The 20,385-nt window shown below is 35.0% G+C and overlaps 4 protein-coding genes, 1 long non-coding RNA gene and 2 pseudogenes across 14 annotated transcripts in view; 5 read left to right on the top strand and 2 right to left on the bottom strand.

Moving 5' to 3' along the window:
- Positions 1 to 255: 255 nt before the first annotated feature.
- LOC146942458 (uncharacterized) lies at positions 256 to 14,599 on the bottom strand. Of its 7 annotated transcripts, XM_085756419.1 has the most exons (8): positions 14,574 to 14,599; positions 3,117 to 3,203; positions 2,834 to 2,904; positions 2,683 to 2,758; positions 2,532 to 2,591; positions 2,195 to 2,423; positions 1,353 to 1,434; positions 256 to 567 (listed from the first exon to the last, which is right to left on the bottom strand). In XM_085756419.1, exons 2-7 carry the CDS (start codon positions 3,124 to 3,126, stop codon positions 1,398 to 1,400), a joined length of 483 nt encoding a protein of 160 aa, XP_085612545.1. In that variant the 5' UTR covers positions 3,127 to 3,203; positions 14,574 to 14,599; the 3' UTR covers positions 256 to 567; positions 1,353 to 1,397. The 7 variants fall into 7 exon arrangements, with proteins under 7 accessions (XP_085612545.1, XP_085612548.1, XP_085612544.1 ...); XM_085756422.1 differs by lacking the exon at positions 14,574 to 14,599 and having other exon boundaries at positions 2,532 to 2,607; positions 2,834 to 2,929; positions 3,117 to 3,653; XM_085756418.1 differs by lacking the exon at positions 14,574 to 14,599 and having other exon boundaries at positions 3,117 to 3,518.
- LOC146942461 (protein FAR1-RELATED SEQUENCE 5-like) lies at positions 3,763 to 6,574 on the top strand (annotated as a pseudogene). Its single transcript, XR_015032696.1, has 4 exons — positions 3,763 to 5,849; positions 5,931 to 6,119; positions 6,196 to 6,252; positions 6,325 to 6,574. The product of XR_015032696.1 is annotated as a protein FAR1-RELATED SEQUENCE 5-like (transcript).
- Positions 6,639 to 10,254, top strand: LOC146942460 (uncharacterized; annotated as a pseudogene).
- LOC146942459 (glutathione S-transferase T3-like) lies at positions 11,256 to 12,011 on the top strand. Its single transcript, XM_085750035.1, has one exon. It carries the CDS (start codon positions 11,256 to 11,258, stop codon positions 12,009 to 12,011), a length of 756 nt encoding a protein of 251 aa, XP_085606161.1.
- IAA29 (indole-3-acetic acid inducible 29) overlaps positions 14,397 to 20,385 on the bottom strand; it is a 19,897-nt gene continuing 13,908 nt past the window's right edge. The window contains 1 exon segment of the mRNA XM_085756417.1: positions 14,397 to 14,617. Within this exon segment, the coding sequence (XP_085612543.1) occupies positions 14,581 to 14,617 (37 nt within the window). The 3' untranslated portion in view covers positions 14,397 to 14,580.
- On the top strand, positions 14,617 to 18,780 carry LOC146942457 (uncharacterized). Of its 3 annotated transcripts, XR_015032705.1 has the most exons (9): positions 14,617 to 14,894; positions 15,400 to 15,618; positions 16,341 to 16,423; positions 16,571 to 16,683; positions 16,863 to 17,035; positions 17,388 to 17,537; positions 17,625 to 17,745; positions 18,445 to 18,522; positions 18,677 to 18,780. It is a non-coding gene; the product is annotated as an uncharacterized LOC146942457 (long non-coding RNA). The 3 variants fall into 3 exon arrangements; XR_015032707.1 differs by lacking the exon at positions 17,625 to 17,745 and having other exon boundaries at positions 18,677 to 18,779; XR_015032706.1 differs by lacking the exon at positions 18,677 to 18,780 and having other exon boundaries at positions 18,062 to 18,522.
- LOC146942456 (uncharacterized) overlaps positions 18,944 to 20,385 on the top strand; it is a 3,595-nt gene continuing 2,153 nt past the window's right edge. The window contains exons 1-7 of the mRNA XM_085757389.1: positions 18,944 to 18,951; positions 19,044 to 19,098; positions 19,370 to 19,478; positions 19,578 to 19,630; positions 19,843 to 19,923; positions 20,016 to 20,094; positions 20,198 to 20,327. Coding sequence (XP_085613515.1) covers positions 18,944 to 18,951; positions 19,044 to 19,098; positions 19,370 to 19,478; positions 19,578 to 19,630; positions 19,843 to 19,923; positions 20,016 to 20,094; positions 20,198 to 20,327 — 515 coding nt within the window. The remainder of the gene's footprint in view (positions 18,952 to 19,043; positions 19,099 to 19,369; positions 19,479 to 19,577; positions 19,631 to 19,842; positions 19,924 to 20,015; positions 20,095 to 20,197; positions 20,328 to 20,385) is intronic.

Here is a 20,385-nt window from a genome sequence, read left to right as displayed (position 1 = left end):
TCTATTTGATACATTACCATTATTAAGGCAGTTTATTCTTTTTATTTAAACCCGCTATGAATTTGGACTGTTCAATCATGAACCGACGAACAAATACAACCCAAATCCGTAAGAGAAGTATAAGTTAATTTTTTCTTGAGGTGATTGTAGATCCAATGGGTTTAGCAATGGTGTTAAGTATATAATAATCATTCATAAATTTTAATGCAATAACATAAAGTTTTATGAAATTTCACGGTCACAGGTCACAGGATATAAGGAAAAATATCTATTACAAAGTAATATCTATTACAAAGTTGTCCTGATTTTAACCCTTGCTCGCTTATTCCTCATTTTGAAACGGATGGAGAAATAAATAACATTGAGCTATAAGCTAGCTTATTTGGGTTGCCAAACATAGACATATTTCTCCAAACTACCATTACACAAATAAATTTGTAAACTTCCCTAAAAAAAAAATCGTAAACTAAAAGTCAGTGCTAGCTCATTCGATCCGCTAATGTGCATAACCTATATAACCTTGACAAGATAGCAATGTTGTCGTTGCCTAAGATGGTTTATATCTTCCTGAAAGTCACAATACAAAATAAAAAAAACAAATACTGTCAGAGAGAAGGAAATTACAATGGGGAGGATATAAATAATGGTTTTAAAATAACACAGCCTTCAAACTTCGAACAAGCACCAAAGATATGCTAAAACAAATCATGCCTCAAACCAAAGTTAATGTTAAATGTGCCCCAAAGATGAGGCATCGTCAAAACCTAAGTGACCAAGTACATATAAAAGGTAAAAATATGCAATGAAACCCAATATGAACCAAGTGTTCTGATACATATATCTCCCAAAATGAAGATAAACATCTACAAATATAAAATCATCACACACAGTTTATACAGAGAACAAAACTATACAGCAAAAACAATCTATCTCTTAACCTATGGCTATCTTTATATGACCATAGAATAAAACGAAATATATAGATAAGACATAACAAATTGTGGCAATGACATACAACCCTGCATTACTAAAGGAGACCATAGAATTCCAGCTCATTACCTATTCACCATTCCAAACTCTAAGTTTGATTTTATTTTATTTTGAATAAGCCAAACTAGCCCACCAAAATAGTAATAGAGAGAATTGAACTCGAGACCTTGAGAGGAGCACACTCCGATGTCCCAAGCCAACACCATCAAACCAACTCAGGTGAGTTTTGATACCATAATCATGATTTTATCCCACAGATCATATATTACTAATCTTACTACATAACTTTAACTTAAAGCCATAAGAAGATAGGACAGAAAGAAATAAAACAGAAAAACCTGTAAATGATTATTCAGTCTTACGTTATTATAGGGCCTCTGTTGTTAGGTAACAACTTGCCGCCGGGTTCAATATCGGGCAGCCCGAGGTCCACGTCGAAGCAACCTTAATTTTAGTAGTCAGGACAAAAATATTTAGTATTAACCTTAATACAGGGACAAAGTATATGTAGAAGGTAAAAGAGGCAAAATGGTGATAAGTTATAGCTCAGAGTATTTTGGCGTGCAATTATGGCAAGCTTTATAAACACAGTTATTGATAGGAACGCAGTGATATTAGGCCAGCAAAGTGGACCTAAGGTGTGGAAAAGTCTACGTGAGGAGAAATGGGAAGTAGCACTGCTGAAGTGGCAGCAGGGTCAGTGTGAGAGGGTGTGGTTAAGTTATGATTTTAGTTATTAAGGAGTGATCCGATAATGCAGGAAAGTTATGCTGCAGAAGTTTGTTTTCGGTTTTTCAGGCAGAGAATTGTATAGCCTGTTTGCTTGTGCGTTTGTCATCCATGTTTTAAGGAAAATCACGGTGATTTATCACGTTGGCACAAAAGCTACAATTGCTAGCTTAATAAAATCACGGTAATTTTGCTTTGAAAATCACGCCAGCCGTGCTTTTGTGTTGCTAAACTCTATACCAAACAGGGTAGTAATCTCTCTGGGGTGGATTGGGAGTGTGATCCAATCTGCATTTTCAATTTCTAATACCAACACTATTTCGGTTTGATTTAATACCAAAGAAATTACTGCTTTGACTACAGAACTTTAACTTAAAGTCACCAGCACTATAAGAAATTAGGAAAGCAAACTTCAACGTTATGCAAGTTTTTAAGTGCATCCTCTACATTGAATAAAAGAGAAAAAGTTGTGCACCTTGGTTTTTTGTACATCACTTCAGGGTCTCCATGTCTTCCAAACTTCGGAGCGCGAGACTTTCCAGAGCTATAACCACCAAAAGGATACTGGCGGCCATTGTAGATATAAATGTAACGGTAAACTAGTTCGAACATGCAGTGTTTATCTTCCTCTGAGGAGAATGTTGTACCTCTATGCTTGCACCAATCTTCAAAGGCGGCATAATTGCTGTCTCTTGACAGTGATGCTGAAAGGGGAAAATAAAAGTCAATAATCAAGCATATAAGGGAAATGTTAGTTACTAAAAGAAAGTAAACTCTAATGCATTTGTGTTTTATAATTATAATTATAGTACCTGAACCACGAATTGATGAGTTTGGTAGCACCCGGTTATTGAGATTAACGCCATGTCCAACTGCAATTGTAAAAGACTAGCAAGGTAATAAATCTTAAGATGATAGTATAAGTATTTGTTTAGAAAATGAAAAGGGTGAATAAGAAGTTACCTCCTCTTCCTCCAATAACTCTGGAAAGAGTCCAGAGTCCAGAATCCAATGTCCTATGGAACACTCCTTCATATATCTGAAATTCACCAACGAAAAGATAATCAGAAAATAAAATGGATGGATCAAGGAGCGTGAGAGAGAGATTGCATACAGATTTGCAGGTGTCACGGAGGAGATGAGAGGAAAGAAGCCTAACGCCATTAGCGCGAATCATTCTGGAAGCTGCACGTTTTCCAAAACCCTAACTCTTAAACAAAGACACGAACAGAAAGGTTTTTGTTTTCGGTGGCATACATCAATAAACAATTTTATTTTATTTTTTGAAGAATCAATACACAAAATTTTATAACTGAATTCACAATTATTTGATTGTTGTGTGTTAAAACCATCTTCCAATTTAAAGCAGTTTATTCTTTCTAGTATTTAAAACTCACTTTGATACATTGACTTAGCGAGGAGTCAAATTCTCCGATTTGGATCCACAACTGCAGCATCCTCTACTGCAATGTATGCTGCTAAATCTGAGCCATTGGATTAAATAATTAATTAATTAAAATAGATAATAATAAAAATATGAAAACTGCCCAATTACTGCATGTAGTGCGCGCGTTATTTTGTTTCTACCAGGGAAGTTATTCATTGATGCTGCAAAAACTAACTAGCTTGTGCCAAGATACAAAGAACACTAATATTCTTTGTCCTTATTTACTTTTTCGATTGTCTCAAATCTTAGGTATGTTTGTTGTTTTTTCTCCAATGGTCATTACTAATTTCATATGCTGATCCATTTCTTTTACTTGTAATATTTTTCACATGTTTGTCCTTATTACTTATATAAGAAACAAATTATTTCACATGTTTGTCCTCATTCACGATTACAAAAAACTAACCAAGAGGGTTGAGAATTGATTTTAAAATGTGAGACATTAATATTATATATATGTTTCTTTTGTGAGTTATATATACTCTTTTACGATAATTTAGATTGTTTAAAAAAAATGTATAATTAAATAAGGTATACATTTGGCTACCGCAAATAAGATATACATTTATTTTTTTTAGGAATTTTTAAGACTTTTGATACAAGATGAATGAAGATTGGAAGCCAAAAGTTGATATGGTTTTCAGTAGCTTTGAAGATGCTTGGGAGTTCTGGAAAACTTACGGTGGTAAGGTTGGATTCGGGGTGAGGAAAGATTATACACACAGAAAAATGGATGGTTCAGTTTCTTCTTGTAGGTTTGTTTGCTGCAAAGAAGGCATACGAAAGCCAGACAAGCACAAAGAATCCAAGACTAGAGACCAGAACAAATTGTGAAGCAAGGTTAGGACTTAAGAATGTGGATGGAAAATTGATGGTGCATGATTTTGTGGAAGACCACAACCACGAGTTACATTTGCCAGAAACAACTCATATGTTGTCTTCTCAACGAAAGATTTCTGAAATTCAATGTCAACAAATTGAACTAGCTGATAGTGCCGGTGTACAACAAAGGAAATCGTTTGATTTACTGAGTAAAGAAGTAGGAGGCAGAACTAACTTGGGTTTTATTTGTCATGATCAAAAGAATTATCTTCGAAAAAAAAGAGAAAGAAGTTTGGTACAAGGGGAGGCTGGCTATTTACTGCAATACTTTCAAAGAAAGTCAGTAGAAAATCCAACTTTCTACCATGCTTATCAGCTAGATATTGAAGATCAGATCACCAATGTGTTTTGGGCAGATGCTAGGATGTTGATTGATTACAGTTATTTTGGTGATGTTGTTTCTCTTGATTCAACATATTGCACAAATAGTTCACACAGACCACTAGCAATCATCTCAGGATTTAACCACCATCGAGGAGCTGTAATTTTTGGAGCTGTATTATTATATGATGAAACTGCTGAGTCATACGAGTGGCTCTTTGAGACATTTCTAGAAGCACATAAGCAGAAAATGCCTCAAACAGTTTTTACTGATCAAGACAAATCAATGGCAAAAGCGTAAGCTGAGGTTATGCCCGGAGCTTACCATGGTTTATGTACGTGGCACTTGATGCAAAATGGAATTAAACACTTCGGAAATTTAATGAAGGGGGAATCTTATTTTCTTACTGACTTTAAGAAATGCATGTATGGTTATGAAGATGAAGAACAATTTGAAGATGGTTGGACATCCCTCCTTATAAAGTATGGTGTTCAGAAAAATGATTGGTTGCAAAGAATGTACAATATAAAGGAGAAATGGGCATCTTGTTACATGAAGAAGACTTTGACATTAGGGATGCGAAGCACTCAACTTAGTGAAAGCGTGAATGCAGATATTAAAAATTTTATGAGTAAGGACTTGGATTTAATTAAATTTTTTAAGCGTTTTGAAGATGTTGTAGAAGAAAAGCGGTATAAAGAATTGAAGTGTGAATTTGAAGCACGCCAAAAAATTCCAAGACTGAAGAACTCGTATTCTGATATTTTGCAACAAGTGTCCAAGCTTTATACTCCTACTATTTTTGACTTATTCCAACGTGAGTATGAGTTGTTTGAAGCATGCTTTGTGAAAAGCATGGACATACAAACATCATCATCTACTTATGTTATTGCCAAGAAAAGGAATATGGGAGAATGGCAAGTGACCTTCGATTTGGAAAAGAATACAATTTGTTGCTCTTGTCGTAAATTTGAGAGCTTTGGCATACTTTGTTGTCATTGCTTAAAAGTCTTCATTCATATGGACGTTACTTCAGTGCCTGAGCCTTATATTTTAAAGAGGTGGACAAAGATAGCAAGAAGTAGAGCTTAACAAACTATTGGTGTTAGTCATGTTGTAGAAGACTTGGATTTATCTCCAGCACAATGTTATAAGGAAATTTGTCCCCGCTTTATTAGGATCGTCACAGAAGGATGTAGAAGTCCAGAAGCTGTCGAGTTTCGTAAGGAAGTTGCTGATGAATTGGATGAGCAAATGTTGAAGTTTCAAAATATGCAAATAAGTAGTGAACAAGTGAATGGAACCTCTAACAATATTAAAGAGATATCAAGTACTAATGATGGTGCAACACAAGTAAAGGGGTTTAAGAACAAAGAAGGTCCAAAGGGTTCAAAACGTTGGAAAGGTTGGGTAGAAACGAAACTGGCCAAGAGAAAGAAACGCGCAAAGTCCACTGCTTCACAAATTCAAGAACCTATGGTATTATTAATATATTTAGTTTTATTTTTTGTTTTTGTTGACTACATAAGCTCACCTTTATATTCCTTTTTTTTCGTGTAGAAGAACAAAGCTAAGCAGGTTTCCAAAAATGTAATGAGGCGGGATGAAGTGTCAAACACAAGTGCTTCACAAAGTCAAAAGCAATATGTTGTGTCCAACATTAGTGATTTACAATGTCAACAGCCATATGCATCGCCAATTACAAGTGCACCTATATGGCTTAATAATGCATACAATCAACCATCTATGGTTAGCTAATAACAATTTGAATTTGTGAATGACCTTAACTATGTTTAGTGTTTAAATTATTTTGGTTTTTATGTAGGGAGACGATGGAACATCTAGTCAATTTGGTGTCGCTAGTTTTACTAGCTTATTGATGGTAAATTTCAAATTATACGATTCACTTTCAAATCTATATATATAATATTAACTTGCATTTTTTAAATTATAGGAGCAACTTGATGATGGTACCAGAGACTTGAATGGAGGCCTGTAGTTGTGCTGAGATGTTGAAGAGCTTATGATACAAATTCAGTGTTGACATGAGTTTTTTTTTTATCAGCTGCTATTTTTGATTAGTTATTTATGTGTTACCATGAATTTTTAATTAGGTGTTGCTTTACATGAGCCCCTTTTACAATTATTGTACTATTTCTTTGCTGTTTGATTAGGTACTGTCAAATGTCAATGCAAGTAAAACATCCATTTGCTTTTCTTGTTTTAAATAATCAAATGATATATTGTTATGTGTTTAGCTTCTCTAAAATGAGTTTGTACCGTCATTAAAATAAGTTTTTTAATTTAAAATCCAAGCAACATGATATAATAGAGGGGTAAACTGTCCGTCGTTGTGTGTATTTTGTAACGACCGTCACGAGGACTGTTATCATCTGTTTTTCCACTGCTGTACAGCAGTTGGTATTTGGAGAAGTACAGGTCTATAACAAGTAATAGAACCACTTCTGCATAGATTTCATGATGCACCGGAAATTATTTTTTATCTGTTGGAACACGGTACAGCGGTGCAATCCGAGCTACTTGTCAAAACTATGTGGAGCATTTGGAAGAGTAGGAATAATAAGTTATGGCAGCAAGTAACAGAGTCAAATGGAAGTATAATTGAGCGAGCCAAACATCTCCTTGAAGACTGGAGAAATGCAAACAAGAAGCAGGAAGTGCAGGCATCTCAGCAAGGAAATGCAGCTGTTGTCATGCTGCCAACTACACAGCAGGTCACGGCAGGAAGTAATGAGGGGAATAGGTGGAAAAAACCAATGTGTGGACGGCTGAAATGTAACGTGGACGCTTCGTTCTCATCTTCCACTAACAAAGTGGGTGTAGGTATGTGTATAAGGGACGAAGATGGATGTTTTGTTCGTGCAAAAACAATGAATGTGGCACACACCGTTATGTTCGGTTGATATTGGAGAAGCATTGGGGCTGCATCACATCATTTGTTGGGTTCATGAACTACAGCTCCAAAATGTTGATTTTGAGGTAGATTCAAAGCGTGTAGCAGATTACTTCAATCGAGGCAATGGTGATTTCACGGAATTTGGGGTCATTATGGATAGTAATAGGCACTATTGTTCTCTTTATTTACCAAACTCTCGTGTTGAGTTTTCTAAGAGGCAAGCGAATGGGGTTGCCCATGAATTAGCAAAGGCAGCCCTTTCCGAGTCTAGCTTCCGTATTTTTTATTATGTTTCAACATGTATTAACAATTTGATATCTAATGAAATGATATAAACATATTTCCTTAAAAAAAATGATATAATAATCCAAACCAGTACTTGTTCAAAAAAATAATAATTCCAAACCGGTAAATGAGTTTCTTGTTTGTACAATATCTTTTGCACTTTCAAATCTTACAAACTAGTATGCACTAACCAAACCAAACCAAACTCCACCAAGCCACAAGGCATTTATAAGTCCACACAACTTGCTCCATCACCCAATGACCATATCTCTATTTAAGGAGAACTAAACTTTGATAAAAAAAAACCTTCTAAATGCCATACAAAATCCAGTACAGCCAATAAATCTAATTGCAACCCAACAACTCATATGGCAAAATACTAACATAATCCTATGACAAGAGCATGGCTTGAGATGTGGATGTGCAGCTCGAACTCAATGAAAACCGTGATCATCCTCCAAAAACAATTCTAATAATTGTCTGAATTTGAGACTGAGACAATTGTAAAGTTAAGCCACCAATACCAGAAAATTGCAGAAGAAATATTAGTTAAAATCACTTGTGAATCCGCAGTAAAATTAATCACCAATTCACCATCCACCTCAAAGCACATACCAAAACACAGAGAGCCACACTCAATAACTTATCCATTTTATAAGAAGCACTAAGCAGTGATTTCATTTTTTACTGATACAAGCAGTGATTTCCAACAAAATTTCTTTTAGTTTTATCAATGTTAAAACCTGAAAAACTTATCTCCCTGTTTAACCCAATTCACAGAACCACAATAACATGTATATGCCAGATTTTGAATTGCAAGAAAGATGAGAAGTGAGATGATGAGAATTGAATAGAGGACCATTGATCACTGAACGATGACAATTTTGATCCATGGTTCTTCAAATCACGTTTCACAACTTGTCTCCGCACGGACCACACCCAAAAGAAATTTAGGGGTTCCAATAGGTGAGTGATTGTTGAAAGAGACGGTAGTTCCGATAGGTGATTGTTGAAAGAGACTGTGTATCTGAAGATTTTGTCATTCACACTCACTGAGTCGTGTGTTCTTGTTTGCCATTCGAAAACAAAATAACGCGCGCAGAACACGCCGTAATTGGCCAGTTTTCATTTTTTATTATTATCTATTTTAATTAATTAATTATTTAATTCAATGGCTCAGATTTAGCAGCAGACATTGCAGTAGAGGATCCAAATCGCAAATTCTCTGATAATGTTAATATAATAAGAGGGATGCTACTAACACTTGCTCATACACTCTCTCTCAAACACTCTTGCAATGTATGGTGCCACGTAGCCTCTTTTTCAATTAGTTACCTATTAACCTGCTCAACCGGTTTATATTTATATGTATTCACTATTTCATTATTCAACATGTTTTTTTTATTTTATTATTAACATAACATTCTCTATTATTTCTACCAACGGTGGGAATCAAAACAAAACAAAACAAAGACCACCACTCAATCGGAAGTCTACAGTCTCCTCCTCCACAGAAACTCATTCCTGCCGTCGACATACACTACAAATTGAAGTCGGTGTTTTCGAGCATCTGGCGAACCGAAACGAAGAAGATCTGTTTTCTCTCCTCCTCGCCGTTATGGACTGAAATTATGGAAGTTAATCTCGACGCCGGTGAAGAGATATTTGAAAACACAAGAATAGACGAGGCATTTTTTAAGAGAGTTTATGTTTAAGCTGGAACTAATCGACCTTACCGATAAGGGACCGACTACTGATTTCAGACTGGTTTCGAGATTTCGTATACATGGACGAACGATGGAGGAGGGAGCGATGTTCAACTGAAACAGTCCAGCCACCAGTGTATGGTGAAGGTCACCTGATTGAAAGGGAATTGGATGTAAGGGAGTTGAATTTAGTAGGTAGGATTGAGAGGAAGAAACTTAATTTAGTGGAAGTCATGAATGAGAGGATTGAGATTACTAGTACTGTGAGATTGACAGCGTGTAACCTTGGAGATGATGACCTTTGAGTGTTTTTTTTTTTTAATTGATGCCAAAAATAAAAAGTATTAAAAAACTCTCTCAACTCTACAAACAGGTAAACAAGTAAAAGCTAAAAAAATTGGACACGTGGAACCGTAAATTGAGAGAGTGTTTGTGGGAGAGTGGTTGAGAGATTGACGCTAGCATCCCTCATTATTATATAAGAAATGTTAGGGTCACACATTTTAACACTCTCCTATAACACACTCCAATAATAGTTTGCCATGTCAAACTCCTATAACCTGTTGACCGGTTGTTCAGGTTGTGAAAAACATTTTGTTAAACAAAAAAAAAAGAGAAAAGAATGAAAGTGCAGTGTTCTCAAGCTTCTCGCACATATCGCACACGATTGGCAACGAATTTTGAAACATCTTTATCTCAATTCTCAAGTTTCTTACGGTTATTTGTGAAACATGTTTATGGAAAGTTTCATTGTATGAATCGCTCATTGTAAGTCGGCGGCGCCGTATTTGTCGAAAGCTTCGGCGGCGGCTTATCTGTGTCTGACGTTCGAAGCTCTTGTGGCCGTCGATGTTTGCAACTGATAGATAGGATTCCGTTTTTTATGACACATTGACTTAGATTTTATGTTTTGTTTTTCTCAGTTCCATTTTTTGTTGCAGTTTTTGTTTTTCCAGATCTATATATATGTTATTTTTTGAAGGGCTTTCCATATCAACATTAACATCCTTTTGGTGGATTGATTTAAATTTCAATAGGAATTTGATGAAGGTGCAGAATGTGAAGAGAATTTAGGTGTTGTTATTTATAAAATGTGGAACATGAACGAGAGGTAGAACGTGATATCAGATAGGTTGTGCAAGGAAGATGAATAGTTAAAATCTAAATAATAAAATAAATATAATTTTTTTTACAATCTTTTAAAATGAAACGGTAGCAAGTTAATAGATAAAAAAAATTGATGACATGGTCAATTACTATTGGAGTGTGTTAGACCAAGTCCAATGGGGGTATTGAATGGGTGTTTAGACTTGTTGAATGATTGGAGAAGAGGGTATTGAAGATGAGATGGAGGAGGGAAGTGATGAAAGCATTCAACCTTGTTTAATCTGCACCGGCCAGGCCACGTGGCAGCGTTTTATTGCACCAGGCGAGCGCGTGTACTACACGGCCCGACAGGGCGCGTGAGTTGCTAATGAACGCGGAGAGAGAAGATTGTTTGGATAAAAACAGTGACACGTGGTGCAACATGGTTGGCTGCCTGGATTTTTATCTTCTTAATAATTTGGACTCAATTATTTCATTGCAAATAATTTTTTTATTTTTTTACCAAAATTCGTAATTTTTTTTTCTCTATAAATAGAGACTTGGATCATTTGATTTGGACACAGAAAAAAAATCAAGTTTTTCACTCTCTTAATCTTATTATTAGCCTTTCTTTTGAAATTTTAGTCTTTGATTAGTGAAATGGATCCCAACAACAATCAATTCAACACCCAAAATTCTTCTAATTACCCATTTAGCTACCAAAATCCCAACAATTATCAACACCCAAATCAATTTCCCAACCAACATCCTCAAAACCCAAATCAATTTCCCAACCAAAATCCTCAAAACATGCCTAATTTTGGTTATGCCTCAAATTTCAATCACCCATCCTCTGTTCCAAACAACTTTCATCCATATTCTAGATCTATGATGGGATATTCATCTCAAACACCCCCATTTAACGGTTATATGCCAATGATGAATGAAAGTTTTCAGAGTGTTGGTGAATATCCTGAATTTTCATCACAAATAAATCGTGATGGAATGACAATAGCTAATGAAGTCACTCCAGAGGATACAACTCCTAAGAGCAAGAAAAACCAGCAACCAGCATGGAACACTGAACAAAATTTGGTGTTAATTAGTGGGTGGATAAAATATGGAACATGCAGTGTTGTCGGGAGAAACCAGACAAGTGAATCATATTGGGGTAAAATTGCTGAGTATTGTAATGACCATTGCTCATTCGATTCTCCACGCGATGTCATTGCATGCCGAAACCGTTTTAATTATATGAGCAAATTAATAAATAAATGGGTTGGTGCTTATGATACCGCTAAGCGTCAGCAAGCAAGCGGTTGGTCGGAAGATGATGTTTTGGCAAAAGCCCAAGAAATATATGCAGGTGGGAAGAATGTTCAATTTACTTTAAAGGAAGAATGGCGTGCTCTCCGTGATCAACCTCGTTATGGCAGTCAAGTGGGAGGAAGTGTTGGCTCAGGAAGTAGTGGATCTAAGAGATCTCACGATGACTCTGTAGGATCTAGTGCTCGTCCAATGGGTAGGGAGGCAGCTAAAAAAAAAAGGAAAAGGAAAAAAGAAAAGCAAAGACGCTGGCTTCGAGGAGGTGGAACAGGAGTGGGTTCAATTCAAAGAAATGAAGGTGCAAGAGATGGAACACTTTAAAGAGTACACCGAAAAAATGGAAAAGTACACCGCAGTGCAACAAGAGAAAAACAAATTGAAGAAAATGGACATGTACATAAAGTTAACTTCCCAAGAGCATCTCGATGACAGGAAAAAAAAATGGTGGAAAACTTGGAGCGTGAGCTGTTTGGAAATTAATTCACTAATATTTGTTTGTATTCGGTCAAAATTGTCAGTGTTGTCTAGTCCCCAATGTTTACTTTAAATAATTGTCAGTGTTGTGTAGTCCTCAATGTTGCTTTAAATAATTGTCAGTGTTGTCTAGTCCCCAATGTTTACTTTAAATAATTGTCAGTGTTGTGTAGTCCTCAATGTTGCTTTAAATAATTGTCAGTGTTGTCTAGTCCTCAATGTTGCTTTAAATAATTATGCATAATATTTGTCCCGTGACTTTTTTCACAAACTTTAATTTCACAGCCCATGGTATTCCTCACTAGCCCATGGTATTGCTTTAATTTCACAAACTTTTTTCACTATTTTGTCAGTGTTACATCCATGGTATTGCTTTAATTATGCATACTTTACTATGCCACAGCCCATGGTATTGCTTTACTATGCCACAACACATGGTATTGCTTTACTATGCCACAGCCCATGGTATTGCTTTACTATGCCACAACACATGGTATTGCTTCACTCCCCGTGCTTCACCTATTTGCTTATATATATAGGGACTTGAATAACATTCATATCTACTTCCAACTTGAATATTGTTTAAACTATTTCCTTTCTCAAATTGCATTCCAATATCTACTTCCAATATCTACTTCCAAACACTATCAATGGATCCTTTTGGTTTTGATATGAAAACCTACTTCGAAAAACGTGATGCTGAAGACACGTATATGGTCAACCGATTTATTCAGCGTCGAAAAAAACTAGAGGAAGGTAATGGATCAGGTAGTGGATCTCGTAAAAAAAAATATTTAAATAGAGATCATGCAGCAGCTAACCAAAGACTCATTGACGACTACTTTGCCAATGAGCCTACATATGACGATGCAATGTTTCGTCGTCGGTTCCGGATGCAAAAACACGTTTTCCTTCGAATCGTTGGAGACCTTTCAAGTAGTGATAACTACTTCACCCAGCGAGTTGATGCCACCAACAAAGAAGGTATATCACCATTAGCAAAATGTACCACAGCAATGCGAATGTTAGCATATGGTGTGGCAGCAGATGCGGTCGATGAATACATCAAAATAGGAAGTAGTACAACATTGGAGTGCTTGCTTAGATTCTGCAAAGGAATCATACGACTGTATGAGCAAGTGTACTTGAGAGCACCAACCCAAGATGACCTGCAAAGAATACTACATGTTAGTGAAATGCGGGGGTTCCCAGGGATGATCGGGAGTATTGACTGCATGCACTAGGAGTGGAAAAATTGTCCTAAAGCATGGGAAGGTCAATTTACCAGGGGGGATAAGGGAACCACCACAGTTATTCTTGAAGCAGTTGCATCTCATGATCTATGGATCTGGCATGCCTTTTTTGGATGTCCGGGAACGTTGAACGATATAAACGTTCTAGACCGGTCACCAGTGTTTGATGATGTGGAACAGGGAAAGACTCCAAGGGTGAATTTCTTCGTGAATCAACGTCCCTATAATATGACATACTATCTAGCTGATGGTATCTACCCTTCTTATCCAACTTTCGTCAAATCAATTAGACTTCCTCAAAGTGAACCCGATAAGTTATTTGCAAAACAACAGGAGAGCTGTAGGAAGGACATCGAACGTGCTTTTGGAGTGCTTCAAGCTCGATTTAAAATCATCCGTGAACCAGCTCGCTTGTGGGACATAGCCGATTTGGGTATCATCATGAGGTCATGCATCATATTACACAATATGATTGTTGAGGATGAACGAGATACATATGCTCAACGTTGGAGCGATTTTGAGCAATCTGAGGGAAGTGGATCTAGTACACCGCAACCATACTCGACCGAGGTGTTACCCACTTTTGCAAATCATGTGCGTGCTAGATCCGAGTTGCGTGATCCAAATGTTCACCACGCATTGCAGGCAGATCTAGTGAAGCACATATGGACAAAGTTTGGAATGTTTTGAGTTTGAAGATCATTTGTATCGTACTAAATAAATTACGTGTGTGTTGTGTGCTTGTTTGTTGTCTTGCATTTTAAGCTAATCGTGTGTCGCGTGCTTAGTTTGTTGTATTGCATTTTAAGTTAAGAAAATAAAAATAAATTATTTAAAAAAATATTGTTTTTTTAAAAAAATTATTTGTATTATTTTAATTTAATTATAATCGATAATTATAATTTTATGCAATTATAAAAACAAAAATTAAATAAGAATAAGAAATAAAAAGTGGTGGGGTAGGGTGTTGAATGAAAACTATTGGAGTGGTAAAAATTGAATGGGTGTTGAATTAAGAGAGAGAAAATGATGTGGAGTGTTGGGAATTGAAAAAGTGGGTGTTGAAGGTTATTGAATATTTTTTGCCATTGGACATGGTCTTATAGGAGTGTGTTAAAAGGTGTGACTCTAATACTTATATAAAACATGCACATACTCCCATGTTATATGTCCTGTAATGTAAGCATCCACTTCCCTTGTCTACTTATCTACTAAACTAGTTAGGAAAATGAATGTCTGTGCCAATTACCATTTTACCCTTATTGGGGGTATTTTGGTAAAATAATTATTTGTCTTGCTTGCCCTATATATATGTGTAAAGAGAAAGAAAAAAAAACAGAAAAAAGGGAAAAGAGAGAGAGGGTCGGGAAGCAGAGAAAGAAAGGGGATGAGAGAAAGAGAGAAACGATTTCTCTCCCTAAAACTCATGTTCTTCCTTCTTCTTCCTTCTTCCGTTTTCATTTCTGCTTCATCAAAGGTAGTAACAACCCTTCTTCTTTTGTTTTTCATTTTCATTTTCTTCTTCATCAAAGTTAATTTCTGGGGTTGATTAATTTATTTAGTTTTTCAGCAATCTAATGCCATGCATGTCTCAGATAGAATGAATTTTGTGTGTAATCTGTTTTATTTTTGTTTTAGCTTTTGTGTTTTGGTGATTCTGGGTTTTTTTTGTTGTTGATTCTGTTTTTGGTGTGATTATGTTTTTGTTTTTGTTGTTTTTGGTTTCCTTTCCCTCATGCATGTAGAAATTTGATGAATTTAGAGTTAGATTTTCATTTGGGGGAAAAGGGAATTTTTATGGTTTTATGAAATTGAGTAATAAACAGTAAAGTAATATATGTCCCAAAACATGAATTCATGATTATGCTTCTTTTTTCATTGTATAGGTGATTATGCTTAAATTCATCAATGTAATATTCTCTGGTTTGAGTGCTGAATCTAATTCTAATCTTGCATGTGGGTTTGATTGAAAATTTGTGAAGGATTTGTGAGAAGAATGTTAAGTTTGGGTAAGAGGGGTCTGAGGTCGAGAGTGAGGCAGAGGGAGAAGAGTAGAAGAAATGGAATTAGGGTTCTGAGAAAGAAGAAGTAACTAAAGAAAAATTAGGGGTTCTTCAAGACTGAGTAATTGGAGATGGAAGCTAGGAACTTAAGGAAACAAGAGCACCAGAGCTTGCTGCCATCACCATAAAGAATTAAAGGTGGGTTTTCCTTTCCCTCATCCCTCATGCATAATCTAAATCAACTAATTTAGGGGTTATGAGACATGAAATTGATTGATGAAAAGTAAACTGTTCATTATGCATGTTTGATTTTAAGAATTGAAGTTATTGCGTTGATTTGTTTGTGTATTTTTACTAAATTGATTTTGTGTGAATGATAGCATGATTGAAAGGTTTATTGATTTAGCCACTGGAATAATTTGATTGAATGGGTTTTATGGTGAAGTGATTCTTATTGTATATGAAAAAGGAGATTATAAAAATGAGCTAGGTTTTTCTTAAAATTACTGCAGAAAATAGCTTCAGTGCAGGATTTTTAATAATTTATTGATTTTGAATTTTTAGACGGGACCAGTTGCATAAGTTGCAGTTATAAGCTGGCTGCATACAGTAAAATAATCAGAAATGTTTGATTTCATATGAATGATTCAATCATAGGTTTTATGGACTGCTGTGCTGGAATTGGTTTCTACAGATCAGTTTTAGTGTTAGATTTTTCTGAAATTGATTACTTTGAATTTGGATATGGGACCAAATTCATTGTCTTCATGTGAGTATTGGTCATGTATAGAAAAATTTACAAAAATTTATAACTTCAATTTATATGTCTTTGTGGCTTTGAATGACAGATGATTAACTCATTTTTTTTTTTTATGTTTCACATATATTGCTTCTACTAATTGAGTGAATTATATGTTCAGGTTCCTCCAGAACTGCAAGTTTCTTTTATTGCAGCAGTTGATAAAGGAAACATAAGAAGCATGCCAACATAGTGAATAAAAAGGTTCTAAAATATTTATCTAAGATTTGATATGTTATGGATCATGTTATTTTATAATTATATGCATGTAATATCTAAATATTTCCTAATGATATGATCCCTGTTGCTTTTTTTTTTTATTTTGACAAAATGTTTTCTGTTACTTGACAGGGATGTTGGCAGTAATATCGCATTGAAAATTCTGAAGCGTGTAGAAAAAGGTTGGGGTCAAGGAAGTATATCGAGTTTGCTGCCTCAAAAGAATGATTTTCTTGATTACTAAGGTAGCAGTTTATGTTGGTTTGAGGTTAGGAGATGGTTATTGGTTTGTTTTGTTGTTTGATTGTGGTTTTGGATACACTTTGATCATGTCTATGCGAACTGCGTGCTGCAATTTAGAACTATATGATTTGTACTAAACTTTTATTTTATTAATATGTTTTATTTGGTATGATGATTAAAGGAAACTGATAAGGTTGGTGAAGCAATATGGTGAAAGAAAATGGGCTCAAATAGCTGAGAAGTTAGAAGGAAGGGTTGGCAAGCAGTGTAGAGAGCGATGGCATAATCATTTGCGTCCTCAGCTGCTTTAACAAGATCATTCAAGCAGTATCTGACTGAGGATCAAATTTTCAGGTTTTCTAACTACACTTTGACTGTGTTTGGATATATTAAGCGCTTATACCATTCACACTTATCATATAAGTGCTTATATATAAGCTATTTCTATAACAAGATAAAAAAAAAGTCAAATTGTTTTTATATAAACTATAATCTATTTTCATAAGCTATATTGGAGAGCTTATGAAAATAAGCTGAAAACAACTTACAAACATGTCATAAATTGTTTCCATGAGCTCCTTCAGACAATCCTAGAAGTGTTTATGGCAGTGGATAAACTCAAACAATCCAATCCAAACATGGTCTAATTATCTGTAGATTTTAATGATTGTAAAGTGCTTTATTTAAAATGGAAAATATTATATAGGATCGATCACTATCTTGGAAAAGAGCTTGTGGAAAATCTTTTTGTTCTCCGATTCTCAAATCTAATTTTTGAACCTTTGTGGTCGAGGAAATACATAAAAAATGTACAGTTGATATTCTCAGAAGATTTTGGTACTGAAGGACGTGGCAGGTAACTTCTCTTCCTTTGCAGCATTTACACTTTTTATGATCTTAAAATGGTGATTCTCATATATTTTCATATCTGTTCCATGTGTAGGTACTTTGACAATTATGGTATAATTAGACATATTATGCAGAATCATCTACTTCAAATACTAGCCCTCTTTGCAATGGAAACCCCTGTTAGTTTGGATGTAGAAGACATTAGAAATGAAAAGGTCTCATATGGTTATATACTTTTTTTATAGGCAAATATTAATTTTTAGTATATTACTCCCTCCGACCTTAAATATAAGTAGAAAGGTTCATCTATTTGATACAAATACATGTACCTTTTTCGGTTAAATATAAGGTCGGAGGATGTATATGCTAGAAGCCAGAGTTTAAAACCTGGACTTTCTTCTCAAAATCATTTGGGTGGTTTAGTTCAACCACTTGAGCTACGCCTCAGAGACTCATGGTTATGGACCTTTAATTCATCTGTTTTAAATAATTGTGATTTTTCATGACTTTCAATTGCTTAATGGATGTCAGGTCAAGGTTCATCCTACTCAGTCGATTCGTCGATCTTTGCTGCAAAAACATGGAACGTTTGTCCATTATATTTGTTAATAACTTTCTGTCATAACTTAGTTGTGTTATGGTAGTCCATTGTTGTAGCATTTATTGTCTAGAGGCATGTTTGGATTGATTTATTTGAGGTTATCTACTAACATAAACATTTGTGAGACTATTTGGGAGAATTTATATTTCCTGGTCAGTTGAAGTTTCTGAATTTTATTTCTTGTGTTGTGCTGTTATCTCTGTAAAACCATTGGATCAAATTTGTTTTATAGTATGCCTGCTTCTTAATCAGTAAACTTCTCTGGTCTTAAGGAAAATGGTTTTCTTACTTCATGTATGCTTTTTGTATGCAGTAATTGATATTACAAGGATGGTAGTTCTTCACCCAAACGGGGCTATTGCACTTCAGAAGCATTTTGAATCTGAAAAAGGTATCAGCATTTCCATCATTTTGTTGGAACACAATATTATGACAATAATATGTTTAATTCCGTCTTTGCAATATGAGACACTCTTTTTACTTTGAAACTTATATTTCTTCATGCGCATTGTTTGATATCATTGGCAATGTTGTATGAGATGAAGTGTTAGCCATAAAAATCAACACGAAGGTAAATCAATGTAGCGGAGATCGGAATGTTGTGCTAGAGGAGTGCTAATACTAGACGAGATACAATTAGGAATGATAGTATTGGCTTCTTCAAAAAAAAAAAAAGGAATGATAGTATTGTTATTGTAGAAAAGATAGTTGCATCTCAACCTGCCTTCTCCGGTGAAGGTGATTCCTGGACAACAAATGGACTTTTGGAGCAGCTCAGTCAGACTTGGGATAAGTCAGATTATTTGTGTTACATGACAGAGTAAGTATCTTTCAATTTCTTAAACGCAATGAGTAAATGGAATGCTAATCTATTGAGTATTTATTGATACCTAATTTTTTTATCCTTTTCAGTGTCAACATCAATCCTAATGAAGGTCTTATAAAGAATGGTCAAAATCTTATACTCGCACTTAGATAATTTAATTTAAAAGGGTAATCTTTCATGTTGCACTAATTTAATATCTCCTCTACTTATTGTTGTTTACCTGGCGAATTTGTGCTTGCATCATTGATATCCTTTCATTCATATCAGTGATATTCTTTTTGATGACTTTTTAATAATGTCCCCTCATGACTCTTCTTTCATTTACCAAGATGAAACTCAGCCATTCTTGTGAAATAACTTTTTCAATTGACTGGATATCCATTGATACGATGTCAGAAATTTATACGTGCAGATCTTTGATCTATTTGATGTCAAGAGAAAGGGTGTTGTTGATTTTGATGACTTCGTTAGATCTCTCAATGTCTTCCACCCGAACGCAGCGCTAGAAGACAATATAGAATGTGAGTTAAAAATTGAATCCTCCACTTATTGTTGTTTACCTTAAATTCCTCACTTTGATCTGTCTGTCCTGATATATTATGTTTGGGATTTTCCTGCAGTCTCATTTAGGCTCTATGATTTGCACATTACTGGCTTTATAGAGCGTCCAGAGGTGAGATGATTATTATTTGTTCATATACCCTCAATGAAAATGACACGTTTGTTAATCCACTGAATTTTATGATTTTATTCCCAAGTGAAAACTTTTTTTCTGGTCTTGGTTTTTGACATTATTCTTTGCTGCTATGACATTTATCCTCTTCTCATTGATATCATTTTAATTTGAATTTGCTTTTCTTTCCCTTATTTGGTGATGTCTGACAGGTCAAGCAAATGTTAATTGCACTTCTTTTCGAGTTTGAAATGAAGTTGGCGGATGATGTGATAGAAACAATTCTAGACAAGGTATGTTAGCAAAATTCATAGTTACAATAGAATATTAGATACATGTTAGCAAAATTCGTAGATACCATAGAATATTAGATATGAAATGAAAGTCCACCTGCAGAATAAATATTGTTGCTGATAGAACAACGTATGGTCATGGATGTTGGAGTTCAGTACCTAAGCAAGCAGGTAAATTAATTATCCAATTTTATCTCCATTAGCATATAATAATATAATGTCAAAATTGTTATTAATCATCTTTTAGTTTTGAATTTTTGTTTAATATTATCAGGTTTGCAAAGATGTGGTAAGAGCTGCAGGCTTAGGTGGATCAATTACTTAAGACCTGATTTAAAAAGAGGAACATTCTCACAAGAGGAAGAAAATCACATTGTTGAACTTCATGCAGTACTAGGAAATAGGTAAATTTCAACTACTAACTTAGTCCCTATTTTTATCTTCTCCTATGGTTAAGCAAGA

Source organism: Medicago sativa, chromosome 3 (assembly GCF_051527215.1).
Source record: "Medicago sativa cultivar Bolivia chromosome 3, Bolivia_mono, whole genome shotgun sequence".
Taxonomy (NCBI): Eukaryota; Viridiplantae; Streptophyta; class Magnoliopsida; order Fabales; family Fabaceae; genus Medicago; species Medicago sativa.
The sequence above is the reverse complement of the archived record's forward strand: the minus strand, read 5'-3'. Positions and strand labels throughout refer to the sequence as shown.

Excerpts from the sequence above, each read along its gene's own strand:
- LOC146942459 (XM_085750035.1), top strand. The coding sequence starts at position 11,256 with ATGGGATATTCATCTCAAACACCCCCATTTAACGGTTATATGCCAATG.
- LOC146942458 (XM_085756419.1), bottom strand. Across the intron at positions 2,759-2,833 it reads TCCGTGACACCTGCAAATCT|ATATATGAAGGAGTGTTCCA; the intron begins GTATGCAATCTC and ends GGTGAATTTCAG. Across the intron at positions 2,424-2,531 it reads CTCATCAATTCGTGGTTCAG|CATCACTGTCAAGAGACAGC; the intron begins GTACTATAATTA and ends TTCCCCTTTCAG.